The sequence below is a fragment of the Diadema setosum genome, chromosome 2, assembly GCF_964275005.1.
Source record: "Diadema setosum chromosome 2, eeDiaSeto1, whole genome shotgun sequence".
NCBI classification, from domain to species: domain Eukaryota; kingdom Metazoa; phylum Echinodermata; class Echinoidea; order Diadematoida; family Diadematidae; genus Diadema; species Diadema setosum.
Window position 1 is genome coordinate 28,166,130 of NC_092686.1, and position 19,743 is coordinate 28,185,872.

General features: G+C 39.3%; 1 protein-coding gene across 1 annotated transcript in view; it reads right to left on the bottom strand.

Moving 5' to 3' along the window:
* LOC140243847 (mRNA-decapping enzyme 1A-like) overlaps positions 1 to 19,743 on the bottom strand; it is a 117,131-nt gene that overhangs the window by 84,640 nt on the left and 12,748 nt on the right. Inside the window, exon 2 of the mRNA XM_072323522.1 lies at positions 13,462 to 13,502. Within this exon, the coding sequence (XP_072179623.1) occupies positions 13,462 to 13,502 (41 nt within the window). The remainder of the gene's footprint in view (positions 1 to 13,461; positions 13,503 to 19,743) is intronic.

The window sequence follows — 19,743 nt, forward strand, 5'->3', positions numbered from 1 at the left end:
CCATTAACATCTATCACAACTGGATGAGGGCTAATACTGCAGGGTAGATTACCCCTTGCTCTCTTCTCAGATCTCTGCTTCAGGGGATAACTCAGCAGCATGAAATTAGGAAGGAGGTATGGGGTGGGGGGGGGGGGGAGGAGGGGGTGAGACTGAAGACCGGGAGCCGAGGAGGGGTAATTTCATTAATTAGTTGAACGGGGCCTAATTCAATTAGCATTTTCCCCTCTCCAAGAGTACAGCCTGTACCCTAAACTCATGGAGCTTAACCCTTCTCCAGTGGAAAACATAAAAAACAAAGACTATTCTTACTTTAAACCTTTCATATTTGCTCTAGCAAGCCAATCAAACATGTTGTGAAACCTTAAAAAACTATAAAAACACACACACAAAAAAAAAAACTTGCATAACACGCATTGCAAATATGATCCCATCACTACTAACGATCTAAAGATGACTGTGCACACATTTTTTTTTAATCTCTCTCTCTTTAGAGAGTCTGGGGTCAAGCACCAAACTGAGAGGTCAAATGTGAGATGATATTTACAAACGAGATGTGCAAAACGTATGTTCAATTCACCAACTTGGGTCTGAAATAGTATCCTAATATGTGATGGGATTGACTGCTGAACAATATCATAAATATTCATGAAGAAGTGTACCATCAATCATGAATAAGTCTTGAAGTCCCAAACACGCAATGCTCACACTAACAGCAGAGGGTTGCTGGCTTCCAAGGAGCATCAGAAAATTTTTATAAGAATTCTATGTACTGCATATTATCTATTACAAGAAATTCACTTGAATTTTCTGCATGAAATGCTGATAATATGACACAACGTGAGGAAAGTGCTTGATTTCCTGCATTTTAAACCTCTGAGCTTGTGTAGACATTGGTTTATCATTGCTTGCTACCAAAAATGCTTGCTACCAAAAAAAAAACAAAAACACCAAACACATAACTAAAACCAATTAGTAAAACAGAAGGATCAACTAGTAAAACAGAAAGATCAATTGCCATCAAAACGAGTTCACATTATGTAATGTTTCATCCATTTTGTTGCAAATCGTAACTAAATCGTTCACATTCACAGAATTTTTGTGAAGTGCTACAAGTGGAATTCGGTGACAAAATGCTGCAAATTGCATAAGCAGCAGTTGTTTACAACTCGCTTCACCGTGCCTCAATTTGTACATCTTATTTACTGGTGGCCCACGACCCACCCAACCCACCCCAATCCTGAAAGGTCTGCTGACGCTTCTGTCCAACAGGATCAAAAATAAAATTCGATATCATTGAAATACGCTGCAGACGTCATGGCTGGGTACTGAGTTGCGCCGAATTCAGGCAAGCGTCCACTGGACTGTTGCCATGCCTTTGGGGCTGAATGGCACAAGAATTGACGAGTTCTTTCTCGAATTTCGCTCCGCCGTTGTTCGGCATTCATCATCTGCAGTAAACATCCTTCAGAGTTAGACGAGGAGAAACTCAACACTTTGCATTCTTTGGGAGGGTTTCTCATTTCTATGAAATTGAACCGTGCATACGACAAGGTACTGCTTATGACTCGACTGTGCACCCGAAAAGTCACATCACTCATGATTCCTAATGAGATTTCGTGGCCAAGAATACAAGCACGAGAAGAAACTTGTAAACATTTGAAAAGAAATTAAATTATGTGCCCCAATTCAACAGGTAGCGACGTCTCTGAGCATTCTAATATTTTACCCCGTAGCCTGTCCCGCATTCTCTAGATCTAACAGTCACTGCAGTTACAATGTATGGTGTACACTGTCGAGAATAGGCTTGAGATATTTTCTTTACAGCACAATACAAGCAGGAGAGCTGGGAGCCACTAAAACTTCAAATACACTGGAACCCTCACACACATGAGAGGCTTGCTGGGATGGCATACATGTAGATCTCATTTGACAGCTAAAATGGTGTCTAATAGCACTGGGTTCAATTCGACTGAGAGTGTTTATATCACTATGCACATACGTTACACTGAAGAACCAGGTCCAGTACAGAGAAAATTTTGACTCAGTTTTTGATGTTGTTGTTGTTTGTTTGTTTGTGTGTCTGTTTTTTGCCAGAACTCAAAGTAATCCGTACTCAGTGCTGTACCATTTGAAATCATAAGTTCTTACGTTGCAACAGGCTTGCAGTAAGTCATACAATTATGGTACATATCTAATACAGGTCTATACTTCTGCTGTTGGAAGAAAATGTATACAATTCACGGGGGGGGGGGGGGGGGGAACACACCACAAAACACTGTTTCAAAGGCAAAGACTGTTTTCACAATTGTCACAGAAAACGAGGAAAGAGACAACTTGTGCACTTGGGAAGTATGGAAGTATCATGTGACCAGTATCTGACAAGCTGGAGCAGCTCTTGGCATGTGGTGAAGCATGTTGGAGTATCGGCAGACTTCAGTAAGCACCTGTCAAACATCCTAGGCAGTGGCAGATCCAGAGGGGGAGCATCGGGCGTGAGGGGGGCGGACTGGGCGTGCGCACCCTCTTTATTTTTTGTTAAAACAAAAGAAATAAAAAGAAAAAATGGGGGCGCAAAGCACCACCCTTTCATTTTTTTTTTTTGTAAAGGCACCTCCCCTTTATGGAATTCCTGGATCCGCCCCTGCTAGGTGATGACCACTCCTTCCTTTTCTCCCTTCATCCCCCCACTCCTCATCCTTCTTTCTTCCCTTCCCTCTTTCCTCCAGCTCCCTCCAGCAAAACAAAGGCATAAACATAAACATAAACAAAACCTAAACAATGACAACCAAAAAGAAAAAACTGCACAACACAAACACCAGTTCCCATCCAAAGGTCCCAAGTATCTTATCCATAGTTGCATGAGTATTTCTGTCGATAATCATTCTCAAGATTTCTTTTCAAGACTTTTTTTGAGCATTTTAAATTATATACATATATGCTCTCAATTTTTAGTTCATGATTTATGTCAGGGAAGTGTAAAAAAAAAAAAATGTTGGATGCATCAATTACTCCCACTAAATTCCCTAAAGTTAGATCCACCAAATCGTACACTGAATACCTCATATCCCAAGTCTTTTTTCAGTGGGTACATAAAGGGCTAAATATCATGGGGTGTTCAGAACAGGCTATACAACCAATATATGTGACATTTTGTGACCTTTGGAGAAAGGCACTGGAGTATAATCTAATGGAGGGGGGGGGGCACGAACTCTTGACATAACACCTATTCTTTCAGTTTTCCCATGCCATTGGCACCAAGTATGAATGAAGAAAGTTCACTTGACATGGTTCATAGTCAAAGATATACTCACAGCTCCCCATAGGGTTCCTTCATTTTTCTCCTTAAAATCGATTCTGGTTTCCCGTCCATTACTGATGTCTTAACTGCTTCTATTTAATTCCACCTCCCCCCCCCCCCCCATCCTCCATGACCAACAAGCAACTTTCTTGCCTGATAGCTCCCCCTTGGTACTGCATAAGGGGTCATACTATAGTCGCCTTGTTACCACCACCACTACCACCAGGACATTGCAGTGGCTAATATTTCGGGCTGACCTAGAATCTCGGCTCGCCTTCGGGGAATCAGGACAAATTACACGGCCAGGTAGAGGGTTGGGTTGATCAAAGCTCACCTTTCTGAGATTCGCTCGATGGTCCAAATACTGGATGGCTCACTCTACTGTACATTTTAGAGCTTCTTTTTCTCTTTGTTTTTTTTTTTTATCATCTCTTTTTTTAAAATTGTTTCTGTATTTCTTGACACATCTCCCATTGACCTACATGATTTTTGTCTATTGCTTGGAACACCATTCCAGCTTTCTGGCATAACAGCTTCCCTGGCAGACTCTAAATAAGCATATCACCAAATTACACAATTTGCCATAATGGTAGGACAGCACAGCATGAAATCACCCAGGGCTCTGACTTTTTCTGTATGAAAATGTCATTTGGATTTTTTTCCACCCCAAGGTAAACAAATATCATTTAGCAGCAAAAACTCCCAAACGCGAGCATTAAATATTATTTTTTTTTTTTAATACGCACTGTTTCATGCAGTCATGTACCAATATGCAGTTATGCAACATGTTGAAAAACAAAATTATGGAGAAAATACCTGCCTATGATTCGGTGAAAAGCTATGATGCATTAAGTCTGTGATCCTCTACACTTCTGATCCAATTCCAGCTGGTTAAACAAGATCAACTTCTCATTCATTAATCAATGAGAATATTAGCAGGATTTACTTTATACAGCCGAGCAATATTATGGTTTAGTCCTAAAAATAACCCTCCATCATTTATACTCCCTGCATTATGACTGGTTTCAATTCAAGCTAATGCCAAATCAATGTAAATCAAATTATCTCACAGAGCGAAACGTTTTACAGCTAGGATTACAAAATATCTAGCCATGTGTGGAACATGGAAAATTATGAATTATATAGTGATGAGTGTTGTTACAGATGGTTATTGTGAGTGGAATCAGCACAATGATATTATCATCATTAGCATTATTCCCATTACCGTCAACAATCTCTGACTGTATGTCAAATCTTAGAACAGATGATACCACCCTGTCCTATTACAAGTTCCATTAGCAGGGAACAAAAATCAATCATCAATTTGAACTCTTTCTTTCTCTATTTACCCCCTGCTCTGTGACTCCCTTAAACTGACCACTGGTGCACATCTAAAAGACATCTCACCAATACCATTTGTAGTCCTATCTGTGGGCAGATTATGTGAGTGGGCAGATTATGTGAGTGGGCACATTTTCTAGGAGGAGGGTAATTGTAGACATGCCTAGACCAATATGTTCTAGCCAAAAAGACAAGCCATTAGTCAGAAGTGGGGTAAACCCCCATATAGACTTTGCCAATAAATCTTGCCTCTTGTAGTTCCTTTTGTTTGCCTTTTCTTCCTCAATCCCCCCCCCCCAAAAAAAACAGAGGAAAACTCCTCTTACACCCTTGATTTGGAAGATATAAATTGTAAAAGTTTTGTTAATCAATTACAAATAAGAGGTACTCCTGTCATTCTTTTTTTTTTAATTGTTTGTTCAAATTACTGAAGATTTTCAATAATTACCTCTTGAAGCAACAAGATTTAGGCATTACTAAACTATGGAAGCAACAACATCTAGGCATATGTGGGACTGTGAAGGAGCTCATTATTAATCTTAATAATTTGGTTTGAGTTCAAATCTGTCGGCACAAGTGAAGTGAACTCAAAAGGGTAAGAAACTTAATTTTGTCATAGAATAAATCATCCTATTTACTGCACATTTTTTATTAAGCCCATTATCGACTGGTGGATCATTTGGTTTGGGCTTCTGTTGGAGTCACATACACACACACACACACACACACAAACATACATCCCCCCACACAAAAATGTTCAAGTATACTCTATATTTTAATATGAGCAGTGAAATATTGCGGTCAATATTTGCACCCATTTCAACATAACAACATATTTAGCCCACAGCGGCCAATGACATCATCCTAAATTCTGGCATTTCACCACAAGCACTGTCACGTAAACGAGCGAGCACACTAATGCTGATTATCAAGCATGCATGTGTAAATGGCATGCATTTATAATCTCACAGTCTGTGCATAAAGCAGTGAGGAAAACATGCATAAGCCACCAACTTTCAAGTTGTATATACTGACAGAGCACAAGTATGGTCAATCGTTCGAATGTATGCATCCCCAACCCATCCCCCCCCCCCCCCCCACAGTAACTTGTTGGAATATGCACACAAACACACACACACACACACACACAAACACACACACACACACACACACATACTAAAAGGACGGCCCTTGATGTCATGTCCCAAATTAGATTAGATACCCAAATGATAAGAAAGACAAGGCAAAGCCGTGTAGATTCTGAGCACGAATACAGCTGATCGTTTCCCCATATCACTCCAGGCAATTACTGGTAAAAAAAAAACAAAACAAAAAATTGCTCTGCGAGGGGAGAGAATGTTGATGACACGAATTTCATGGGAAATCCCAAATTCTATAGGAACGGTTAAAAGAGGGAAAAAAGCCCAAGGGAGAGAAAGTCTACAAAAAACAATAACAACAACAACAACAGAGTGAGATGCATCAAATCAGCAAAAGAACAAGAACGAAGAAAAAGAGGTAAAATGATCGAGATCAATAAACATTCATGACGATAACAGATTACTCGACAGGAAAGTAGAAGCCACAATCCCTGCGGCAATCAGCACAAAATTGATGTATTTAGCCAGGAAAAGGAAGGGGGGGTGGGAGAGAGCACTGAAAAAACAAAAAGAAAGAAAAAACAATGGTGCATATATATCAAAATCATACAAAGAATATATCACACACAAACACGCACATATGAATACATAGAGAGACAGACATACAGGCAGACAGAGGATAAGAGTATATGAGGTGGATGAGAGAAAAAAAGAGTAAGAGAGAGAGCAAGAGAGAGAGAGAGAGAGACAGAGAAAGAGAGAGAGAGAGAGAATTCCTTGAAAACTCCAAACATGAAACTGATAATTCTCTCCTGGAAAGTTTGCTTTACACTGCTTCCTCATTGTGATGCCATGTCACTAACACACTGACAGTGCACATCAACTCCTGGACCCATCTTCACATTAAATAAAGATACTGCATTCAATTTCAAGACTTCAAAATAGCTCCCAAGGAATCAGAAAGATGCAAAAAAAATGATCTCCGACATACACTGAAAATTACATGGTAGTTCCACATCTAATGTAGATCAGCACTTAGAAACATAGAATGCTACAATTACTATACAATCTCATTCACTGATTCACTTCACTGACTCTGTATCCTTTCTTTTTGCAAAAAAAAAGTATTACAGAAATATTGGTTTCAGTAACTCTCACTTTTCCTCTTCTCATCTTATCAATTTCAGAAAAAAAAACCCAACAACAACACATCAGGATGACATATTTTCTGAAATGTCAAATGCTACATACTGGATAAATGTAAAATGTGAGTTTATCCACACAGAAAAATGAGAATGGCATATTCCTCCTTTCGGATGGTATATGAGGAAAATTTGCAAACTGCGATGATAACATTTTTTAAACATCAATCTGCAAGTAAAAACAATTTGTACACCTACCATTGTACCACCCAACATACTGGAAGGTTGCAATTAAGTAGCTTACTGAACACAGGGGATGTTTTCAATGTCTGGCCACATCAAACAAAGCGGTAAAAATATTTACCAACAAGCCTATAGCATGGTGTGTTCACTTACTGCTTAGTTCAAAAGAAAGCAAGAGCGGGTAAAAAAAAAATGAAGAAGGACTAACAACAATGACTGAGCTATAGTCATGTACTCATAAAGTGAGCAAGGTCATTCCGATCTTTGTGATCTGAAACTATTTGAGATCATGGGGTCCTTCACTCATTGTCTGACCAAGAATAGAAAAGATGGGCACACTACATAATTAATTAACATTATATCCATCATTTTAAAATCCTGTTTGGTATCCTGATTGGTATGTGCGGCATTGTGTTTGTTTGTTTGTTTGTTTGTTCATTTCCATCTGAGAAGATGGCTGATAGCCCATATTCAGCTACATTAAGCTGGTCTTCCATGGGGTCCAGTTGGACGTGAGGTGGGACCACTTCACCGGGTTAAACACCCTGCTCTTTGCGATGAATGAATGAAGCGGGATCTTTTACGTGCATGAGTTGTGACTCTCTCATATGCGGGACCTCCATTTTATGTCCTATCCGAGGGACAGAGTGTTTTGCCTCTTGCTAGAGGGGGTGGCATGCTTACCACAACATTGCTCAGTCCAGACTCAGGTTCGAACCCGGGCTGCGTGATCGTGAGGCAGACGCGCTACCGACTGAGCCAACTCACCGCCCTAAGGACTAACAACAATGACAAAACATTACATTGCTATGATACTGATGATGTTGAAAAATAAAAAGGGGTAATAGAAAAAGACGTGCTATATCCTGAGATCATTCATGGTATAGTGCACTATACCATAGATGTCATTAAACATACTATGCAAATGTTCAATGTGTTTTTATCAATAGCATGTGTAAAGTGCAATCGGTATTGACCTGATAAACCACTGCGTAACTCGTGTCCACTATCGTATACCGATCATCTGCATGGCAATATGTACATATTTTTATCCAAACAATTTGACCATTTGTTATCTAAAGACTTATTGGAGGAACATAAAATAAATACTAGTACAGCTGTATATCATGCACTGATTTGAGCCACTTGTGGAATTATAGGCATAATTTCTCAATGTCAGAAATTGAATTGTGAAAAATAGTACTATACCTGAAACCTTGGAATCCATAATTCTAACTACAAGCTCTCAGTGCATGGTATATTATATTTATACTCCTGTTCGGTGTATCCATGATATTCTCCCACCTCCCCTCCCCTCTCTTTATCCATATAGTTATTCGTCTAGCAGTGTACTAACCCATTTATTCTCTGTATAGATATATGACCTCTGTCACAGTGAATAATGGCATATCCACATGAATCTTCCTTAATCTCAGTAAAACCTCCATCCATTTGTTTATCGTGTTAAATATTAAAAATATTTTGCATTTTGCTGTTCTATAGGCCACCTTTGGGCAAAAAGCTAGATTTTTCCATGTTTGAGTGGAGCTAGCAGAATTATCAACCGAGAGGTTCAAACTTTACACACTTTGTATATACAAAAGCAGAATAACACAGAAAAGAAAGAAGCCAACTGATTCTGGAGTTCTGAAGGCACAGCCATAATCTATACCATTTGCATGATCCACTCGCATCTGCCGTTTTGCCCACTTCCACAGTCAACCACTCCGATCCATTCCTCCCTTAACCAGGCTCGGATTCGGTCCTAATCCCTACCACAATCCTACCAGCTGATTCAATTCAATCCCCACCGCCAGGCATGGATTATGTCCTCAGGAATGACAATGGCAACACATCAATCACGTCATCGTAACTTTCTCAGTCCAACTTCTGTGTTGACAATAAATCCTTAAACAGTCTAAAAAAACAACAAAACTTTTTTTAGAATTGAAAGAAAATAAAAAGTGAGAGAGAAATTATTTCCATAACAGAGGAAAAAGATGTTGAGGAAATTTCACTATTCAAGGTTTGACCCTGACACCTTAACTTGCCAAGGGCTTATTTTTAGTAATCAATCACTTTCGCTGCACTATCACATTTTGAGCCATCCAGGAAGCAAAAGTAATCATCGGTCCACGTCACAGCCAGACTTTGGATGTAGAACTTGCTCTTGAAGAAAGAGCATGCAAAGAAGTTATTCCCCCAAGGGTTTAGGAAGACATTTTTCTTTTTGTTTATAAAATTGTGGGTGTTCAGTAGTTGAGACAATAGCACAGAGTACATGCATACCAATTGCAGGCACAGGGGACTACAGGCATTTCAGCACAAGTCATGCACAAAATATACTGCATAATGCACATAGATGAAGTTTCGCTCAGCGCATCCTTATATCCTTTTTATCATGTAGTCATAAGGGTATCAGTGCCCGCTATTACATTAATTTTTCTCCTTTACAGTCCTGTCATATTTCTGTCTCTCTCTCTCTTTTTAATAATCAGCGATGATTCAGTGCAGAAAATGTCTTTACTGCCCAAGAAATATGACAGTGACAACAACGTCAACAATGGCTACAAAATTCTGAGTCCCGTCAGGTACATCAACGTTAATTCTCTCCGCCGACATGTTATTGAATACATCATTAGTTTGATTCCCCAAATGAGAGCCAGCCAATGAGATAATGACTGTCAGCGTCATTGCCAATTTGGCGATCGCCGCCGCCATCTCCGTCCTTGTCTCATTATACACTAGTCTTGTTTTTCCCCTTAACATCATGTGCGTACAAACACACACACACACAAACGCACACACGTGTACCTCGCCTTGGACAGCCCTGACTCGACGGGCTGCTCTAAAATTTAATCGACGGAGGCTCCTGCCCTCAATTCCGTATTCATCATGGCGTGTCCTCGTAAAGTCTCTCTCTTTCTCTCTCTCTCTCCCCAGGGTCCCATTTCGTTTTTCGACGCGCTTTTGCAACTGTATATGTGTAATGACGCTTTGTACCTGTCGCCGGCGCCGCGCTGCTCGCGCAAGGTTTGGTTTATGCGGTCGCGTCCGTGTGGGGAGATGACAGCACGAGTTTTAATTAAGCAATCAGCAGGGATCAGGAAGTCCCAAAACCACACTGTACAGTACTGAGTTTATGTTTTCTGTCTTTAAACCGCAACATGTGATTACCAGCCATTGCAACGAGCAACTAAATATGTTTCAATTTGAATGCAGCTCAACTTCATATTCATTTGATAAAACTTTCAGGCTTAAAATGCTTACATATAATACTAATGAAAACTACTTCCTTTACAACAGGAAGGATTTTTTTTTTTAAAGTCATTTATGTGTATATTTATGATTAGTGGAAAGAAACAAACTCAAACAGACACATCTGAACTGGCATAAATCTGAACTGGCATACCTTAGATCAAGTGAGTCGACCCTTCATTCTGATTGGTTAACTAAAACATTCACCACTCAGTGACTTATCAAGCCAATAGTCTTACCTTAAAAAGGAATAGCAAGACTGGAAACACCTTGTTATTAGAATGCCTTTGAATTAAAGTACCACATGGATAAATAAAAACACACACTTGCAACTTTATACCTTTGTCAATTTCCTGGAAACAACAAAAGGACATTTTAGAAGATGCATCAAATGCAGCCCTTGTGTCCTCAATGAAAAACGTTCAGGTATTTTACGGTGCCTATATCTTATTAATTCATCTGTTTTATCAAGACCATGCCTCGTTGGTGAGAGTGTTTGCTGAACAGTAAGTTAAACATAAAAATTTGTATCTTCTATCCTTTATCTCAGACAAGCATCCCTACTTTAAAGAACAGAGAGAATGAACTGGCATAAAAACCCCAGAGAGTACACAAAATTGCAGATTGCAATCTTTATGAATACCAACAACTATCATGATATGATAGGTAGCATGTGGTATTAAACTGTCATTAGAAATTTCCCTCACTTTTAGCCTGTGAAAAGGCTGATGCATTACAAACCATAACACACACACACACGCACAGACTATCTAGGCATCACCAATTCTGCACCACATGTAGAATCCATAAATAGCCGAAGACACCGTCTTCTTTCTCTTCTACATTAAACCGATGGGGAAAAATCAATAAATCCATCGTAAACACGCACTGCCAAAGAACGCACGCATTGCCTCTGGGGGATTTGTTGCAATGGAGTCGCAGAATTTCCACTCGATCGCAGTGCTTGTCTCCTCTATACGACAACAATAACAACAAAGTAAAAAAACAACAATCTGAGGCCAGTCTCCCCCCCCCCCCCCATGTAATCAAATTGTCCACTGACAGCATGAGTTCTTGGTAGGAGTGTACTTGACTACTCAACTATGTATTTGATAGTCAGAGGATGGTAATTGTTTTTCACTTGTTTTGGGGGTCTTTACCTTTCTCTTTGTTCTTTACATGGCCCACTAACTATTCTTTTCTCACAACATGCATTGTACCTTCACTTTGATATTCCCCTATTACAAGCAGAATATCACTTTATTTTCACTTTCACTTTATGGTGCAATGTGAAAAAAAAGAAATGCAAAAAGATGCCGGCATAAGTTATGCTCCTCAAATTGTATATCTCACAGCCATTCCGGTTAGCACACACACACACACACACACACACACACACACACACACACACACACATACATATATGTACTTGAAACATCTGTAATTAACTGTGTAGATGACAATTTGTACACCAACTGGATGGTTACAAAGTCCACCTTTTATATCAATGTATTGCGAGAATCACCTTATTCTGCGACAAATTTGTGCATTGGGGTCATAAATTATGCTATTATGACAAATGATGATAAACCTCCCATCCCCCTCCCTCCCCTCCCCCTCTATCCTCCCTCACTCCCCCCCCCCCCCCACTGATTTTGCTATATCATGCCACAAAGTAATAATAGCCATTTCTGACAGTGTTCCATCAACTTCTGATGTGCAAAATCACATGTTTCATTTGCAGTCCTTCTTAAACATCCTGCACAGACCATGATGCTTCTCTTGCTCTCTCTCTCAAAGAAGAAGAAGAAGAAGAAGAAAAAGGAAAAGAAGTAGGAAAGCCATGTCAAGTGCATTGTCATCAGCTGGAGGTAGCACCATCTGTGAGAACTTGAGAATTTCAATGGGGGGGGGGAGGAGTTAAAGACTTTCATCTGCTGCCACATCCTAAAGCAGTTTAATCACATTTCCAAGAAATCCTCAAAGACAAAAAAAAAAAAAAAAAACATTTGAAATTCTCCCCCATCCTGTTCCCATCTCAACATCATTCCTTCATCTTATGGCATTCCATCATCTTTTTTTCCTTTTTTTTTGGATGTCACACCCCCTAATACTTCTCTGATTGGACACTAGACGCATTGTGCCCCACACCTGGCCCTCAATTACCGTGATTGTCAGGTGAGAGCAAGGCACCCAAAACCCCATTCGATTAGGAATGGACAAGGGCAACAATCGCTACTCCTTCAGGAGCTGCGTTCACACTGGCATCACACCACCACACACTGACAATTTGTTTCAAAATGAAAACACATGTATGTATGGTGTACGACTCCATATAGCTGAACAGTAGTAGAGACAATTACACACTAGTAAACGCCTAATGAATTATAAAGAATAATTAACACATACCAATGTTGTTAGGATAGCTTCATAATCACTTACTGTTGTAAGTCTGAAACTCTCACCATCTCAAACTTGGCATTTTTTCCTGTGTTATTCCCATTTACTTGTGTTTTTACCCACCTATGTCATAAATATCTAGAGCAAACTCTACGGAAGAATCTAGAGGCTCAATCTGTACCCTAGCATAATGTTTAATGAGCTATTGTAGTCTAGCATCAAATCTATACGTATTTCTTTTTTATTTATAGTATGAAAGATTTGATCCCTCTAGAATAAGAGAAACTCCCCCCTAAAAAAAACAACACAACCTTAGAATGTCATAAATAAAAACATTAGAAAAACGTTTTCACATCATATATGATTTCTAAGAGAAATTGAACACTGTTAAGCCCTGTTTTCACAGAGACTTTCAAACCAGAGTTACCGCAAGAACATCCGAGCAATCTTTTTCTGCCCTGCCTGTTAAAACGGTCCCTGCAAAATGTTGCTCAGACGTTGTCGTGGTAACTTTTGCCAAATTCTACCCCAGCCAGCTATGGCAATCAAGGAGTCTCCATCACTGTAGAACCTGACGGGAATATTGTGTACTTTGAATTGTTCAGATCTTAGCTCTCCTTCCTTTAGACAGAAACAAAAAATTCAAACAAACAATACAGGATCTGGTAGAACTGACCTTTTGTAGACAAACATCGTGCCTTGAATGTCCGTCTTCGCCTGGAGAAAAGACAAAGAGTGAAGAGAAGGAATGCATTGCATTAAAAATCAAATCCAGTCATCTGTCATTGGCATTACCGTTGTAACAAAAACAAGCATCAAAGTTTCTTGGATTTTTTTTTTTATATCCTTCCTTTTTCATGCAACATCTACAGAAATATATGAAAATCTTTAAAGACATGTACTGGTAATGGTATTTTCATCATTCTTGCAACTTTCCTCAAAGGTCTCTCATAAACCATGTTGCTAGCACAAGAGAAAGTCACTGCTATCAAATATGTCTGCATGAATAAGAAAATAAACTCAAATTGTCCAACGTTGATTTTTGTCATGAAAATTCACTCTAATGCTGATTGCTTATAAAGATGTACCAATACCCTGGAAATCAAATTTGTGTACAGCTACAATACACACACACAAAAAAAAAAAACAGGTTTAATTTACTTGTGAAAGCCCCTGAATAAGATTATACCTCTAGTGCACTTTGCCACTTGTGCTCCACGCATTTAAGTTCTGCTTCATAAATGCTGGTACTTACGTGTGTGCGTTATAGCTATACGCATACGTTTTCACATATAATATTGAGATTCCATGTCAATCGGTTGGCGAGGTATCAATCGAAGTACATGCGCGCAATGCATATTACTATCGTTCAAGACGTATTTGGGGGGAAAAATATCAATAGGAGGGTAGTTTGATTGAAAGAATTAGGTGATCTACCAGTCTATTTCAAGTTGTTTTAGTTTTTGCATGCTCTTTAAAATTTACATTTAAATCCTAATAAATAAAAATGGCAGTGACAAAAAAACTCTAATATTTTGCAGAGGGCATGTCTTAAGTACACTCAACAAACATAGCAAACATAATACTTAGGGTATTGGTACACTTTAAATCAAATGCCCATGTGAAGTAGTACAATTTGTAACTCATTCCTTGCAAGCTTTTGAAAAAGAAGGATCAATTCTGAAGCATAAGGTGACATCTCCCCACCCCTCCCCCCCCCAAAAAAAAAAGAATCATGAAGGATCATTATTCTTCTCCAACAACGATCCTTTCCACATCAGATTTTGTTGTTTGTTTGTTTTTTTGTTTCTACTGTGACCTCCGCTGTATCTGCTGAAAGTGTGTCGCTGTCATGATTGTCGATTTTCAGGGCAACGGGGAGGGACGGAAAATGCGTAATGGTGCTCCAATTTTGTCAGAATGGCTTCGCATTCCCTCCAATCTACACTGCTGTCAGGCAGAGTGGAAAGACAAGCAGACATAAATATTTCAGCAAATAATCCGGGGCAGGGGGTGATGAGAAGTGGGGTGGGGGGGGGGGGGGAGGAGATACTCCCACTGGGGTTGATTTCCTCTGCGACCTCCCTCCTCCCGGAGCAATCATCACAAGTCATCACGATTTCACGATTTAGGGGAGATGTCATTCACACGATCAACCATCGTTCAACTCCCAACCTTTCATCCCCTCGCCCAGGAAAAAAAAAAAAAAGGAATTGGAACACACAGGCACAATCATACAAATTTGATGCATCTGTAAAAAAAAAAAAAAAAAGATGATCAACTTGCCTAAAACCTAATTTCCTTTTCTTATCCTCCAATCTTTACAAGAACTAAAAACTTGTAGTTCCTCATCATTTTTCTTTAATCCCCCTAGGTCTTTCCACAGGGGTGATTGTATCTTCCACCTAATACCCTAATCACATTGCAGACATCAAGGTGTTATCTAGACTTTATGACTCAAAGGAAAAGTCCTTGACTCTAGTGATCATCATTCATTTGCTGCTGAAGTACACCTGTCACTATAGTGAGTCTTTTCTGCAATAACAGAATTAGGAACAGAAAAATCATTATTATATTTCCTGTTGTCTTCCACTATTTTGTCTGTGCATTATAACACAGTGTTATCATGGAATATTTCAAACTACTAATTTTTTTTTTAATTCAATTCAAATGAAATTTTATTTCCAATAATACGTTTGTTATCGATACAGATTCAAAGAAAACAAAACATCCAATGTACTACAACAATAAATGCACATATATATACTTACAGAACTGATCGTTCAAAATAATGGCATTATTGGAAAAGAGAGACCCACATAAAAGACTTTCACTGAATTCAAATTTTTTATTGATGATATGTATGTCCCATTCATCTATATGTCATTCTGTTCTGTCTTCATCTTTTCAGGAATATTATCTCGGTTGTACACGACCTCTAGATGTACCGGTAGTCATGCTTTCCTTTATTACTTTGATAATTACTATTCAAACTATTTGCTAATTACAGCTGAAGTGCTGATATATGTGAATTTTATACACAGATGAATAATAGTGTTGTTGTTTTTTTTCAGATAGATATTTACAGCTAATTGTTATTTTGGGACTTGACATTTCACTTTAATTGCCTTTCTGACTCTATACAGTGCCATCTTCCAACGAAAGTTCTTGGAAAGTGGTTTGGTTTCCACAGAGAAGAAAGTGAATGGGGCTCTTCACGCTCTCATGTCTGCGAGTTTCTCTCATAAACTCCATTGTCAATTTGTGATACTTGCTTGTCACATCCAGCACAAAATTAAAGTTAGGACAAGCACTGCATGTTTTCCACATGTACCAAGTGGTTCATACATACGAAAGCAAATTATTGTTTTGAGAAAAGACCAAGTCTTAACCCGTTGAGGACGGACTAATTCTGCTTTAACATGCATTTCCTATTGACACTTGCCCGAGTACACTCGGGACTTGTCCTCAACGGGTTAAAAAAGGGCTGACCAATCATGCAGACATATCAATGACAACAACAAAAAGGAAGATGACAAGCTTTTTATTCAGCATTTTCAGTAGAACCAACAAGACACAATTTAACAACTATAGTGTAGCAAAAGTGTAGCTAGGTTATGACTTTTTTCCCCTTCAGATCAAACACCACTTCATAACAGTCGTCACCAATATGAGTTTTCTATCTTGTATGGTGATCTGAACTCACAGACATATTCTATGACAAAGATCCAGTTGCAACATATGACGAGCATGTCGATGAGCCAAAACTGTGCTCTCGAGCTCATCAGTGTTTTATTGCTCATGCACTATCCATGGTATACTGAGGGCTCGTTTCTGATGGACATAATTTGTACTGAGTTGGCTATCAGTTTTCCATTACCTTCTCTTTTTCTTTTAATCAGCAATGTTGACACAGTTTCAGTCATAAGTTTTTGGGATACTAAGAAAAAAATCTCCTACCCACTTTTAAGTATTTTTTATATTGTTATAGGGATGGTAGCAAAATGCACACACACTCACACACACACACACAAATACACAAATAAGTACACTCACTCACTCACATAATACCCACGCAGAGAGCATGCACAATTTGGACACTCAGCATCATACATGAATGCTCCGTAGATCTCAAAACTCCTTGATGTGATGGAAATTTATTTCGTATCTTAGCAACCTCCCCAGATCTTCCCCCTCAATCTCTCTCTTCATCTCCAAGAGAAAAGAGACCAAAAGAAAAAAAAAAAGACAAATTGAGTCTGAGGAGCGGACATACTCCTCACGGATGTCTAGATCTCAAGGAACACGACCACAAAGAACTGACAAAAAAGGAATACACGACAGCCCAAACCCCAGACCACAACTCACGGTGGTGTGACGAACGAATCTGATCACTATAGGGGATGCCTGTGTATTGAAGACTGAATGTTGAAACGTAGCATGATCTCCTTAAAGAATTCCATTTCTGGATGCCTACGAGATACCTCTCGACGATCACCTCCAAGGAGAGGGGAGATCTTTGTGGCCAAGAATACTTGACAGACTGATTTTTTTGTTGTTGTACATATAGCACTCTTTGTCTTCATTTTGCTATCATAATCATGACAGTTATCTTAATAATGTCTGTACAGTGCATTTGATATCTAGCAACCTCCTATTTTAATATCATCTACAGATAATTTCACAACTTCTGATGTTTTCTTCATGTAACACTGTTCGTCAGTCTTTTATCTTGTCGTTTTTCATGTACACCCTGCCTGGATTCTGATATTGAATTGATATTCACAGCTTCAAATCAAATCATGATGGGGCCTGTTAATTCTTTTGTTTTGTTTTTTATTGACTATCTCTAATGCAGTATTTCATCTCAGTTAGCTGACATCATCACTACCAATGTGATATTAAGTCAATTCCAGCAAGATTTGTACATACACTTGCTCGCCAAACCCCAACACTGACATCATTTCACAAAATTCTCAGTGTCAGATTCATGCCTGAATTTCCTTTTGTGTGTGCATGTGTGTGTGTTTGTGCTTCTCTGTCTGCCTGTCTGTCTGTCTCATAGATCAACAGCAGTGTCACAGAGGTACATAGAGTGTAATCTTATCACACGATCCATTTCACAAAGCCTTGTCTGCCTTGTGTCAGCACTCTGTCCAACTCTTGCATCATTATTCAGAGAGCAAAAAATAAAACTAATAATAAATCTGACGAATATGCATTTGCCTGTAGAAGAGCGGTTGTGAGTGATGCACACCTTAACATGGACGCATTGCCACGGCTATGTGCATAATATGTGCGCTCCCCTCCCAGACGGCAGTGTATTGATCGGGGCGATGAATGTCAATAAACCCGAGAGGTATCCAAACCATCAAACAGAACCGCCTAATTTTCCTCTCACATCATGCCGTCCCGTCCCCATCATTCATGTGTCAATAAATCAGGCGCACACTGGCAGTCAATTATCTCTGTCACGCCCACCTTTTATCCTTGTTCTTTCTACCTTTTCTTTGCTTCCCAATCTGACAAGTCTTGTCCCGTCTGTCTGTCTGTCTGTCTGTGATGCATCCGAGTGATGCACATTTTACTCCCTTGGCCAAACATTGTACCCCCTGCACCTCCGCTGTCCCTGCCCGCCAGACAGGATCAAGACAATGTCAACTGTGTACACACGGCTACTGTCATCACTGGATGACGTCGGCGCTGCGAACGGATACTAGTAGCGCCGCGGTACACGTGTAAGAAAGACTGTACACGTGTACAGAAGCACGATATTGGGGGTTTTAGAGCAAACAGTAAATCTGGTGTAACGCAAGCATCATGTGTTCTCAAACTATTGAAATAAGGAATGCTGTCGGATCTCAGGAAGAAAATAGCAGCATTATTGATGGTTATTAGAGATGACTTGTAATAGAAATAATAAATCAAGAATTTATACACTGACGTAGTATTTACCAATTGACTCATTTCGTGCAGTATGATATTTGGACACAGGGTTTGTTTCACCAAGATTAGATGGCATATTCAATACAGCTTCCTGTTTGGATCCGATAACACAAATAAATGCAACACCTGTGTAACTTCCGAAACTAGGCGACTGAAAAGGATGTTAATATGTTTTGAAAAATCAATACTGGCAACCTGCCATTTAGCTTAACGTTTCAAGGAAAGGTACAACTTGAAATATTGTCATTCAAAGATATAAAGAAAAAGAATATGTAACTTAGTATTATGGTTATAATGGAAAGAATGGCTGATCGTATTGTTGATGGCTGGGAAACGCTTGTGGTGTCACTCGGTATAGGAAACACATTGAGACTCTGTAGCAAACTTGATTTAATCAACGAAACACCGCCGACACACCTTGTGATGTTCTAACATCAGGGGTCTGCCCCCATTTCTTCGCGGCATTGCCCGGACAAAATGAAATTACGGCATGCCCTATCAAATTACACATTCTTCCTGCCCTGCTGCTACACTGGGCAGACTGAAAAGGGGTAAACATTCGTATTACCCATCACAGGTGCTAAACGCCAAAACTGAAAACGAGATCTTATTGAGCAAAATACAGACGAAAGTCATAATAATGATACCAGAGCATTTTCTTAATTGCTTTTGTGATATGTCACTGTATGTACAATAACTGTTTCCAATATTGATTTGAACTTTTCTACTGGTCATGTGAACTTAATTATTTAAGTCAACCTGAATACATGATCGATTTCCCTTTAAAGTACCAGTTGCTTTCAGTTTCACCACCATTATTGAAATTACACTGTCTTACACTGTCTTTCCCACAAATTTTACACACAAGGGCACCTTGTGTGCTGCAAATACACACTGCCGCACCAGTTGGCTCACCCCTAGCTCTTCCAATGGTGATTATGTAGGCTATCACTCATTGCAAACTGACCCCAACGGACGTTAATTGATAAATTCCAGTCACGCATCCATACCC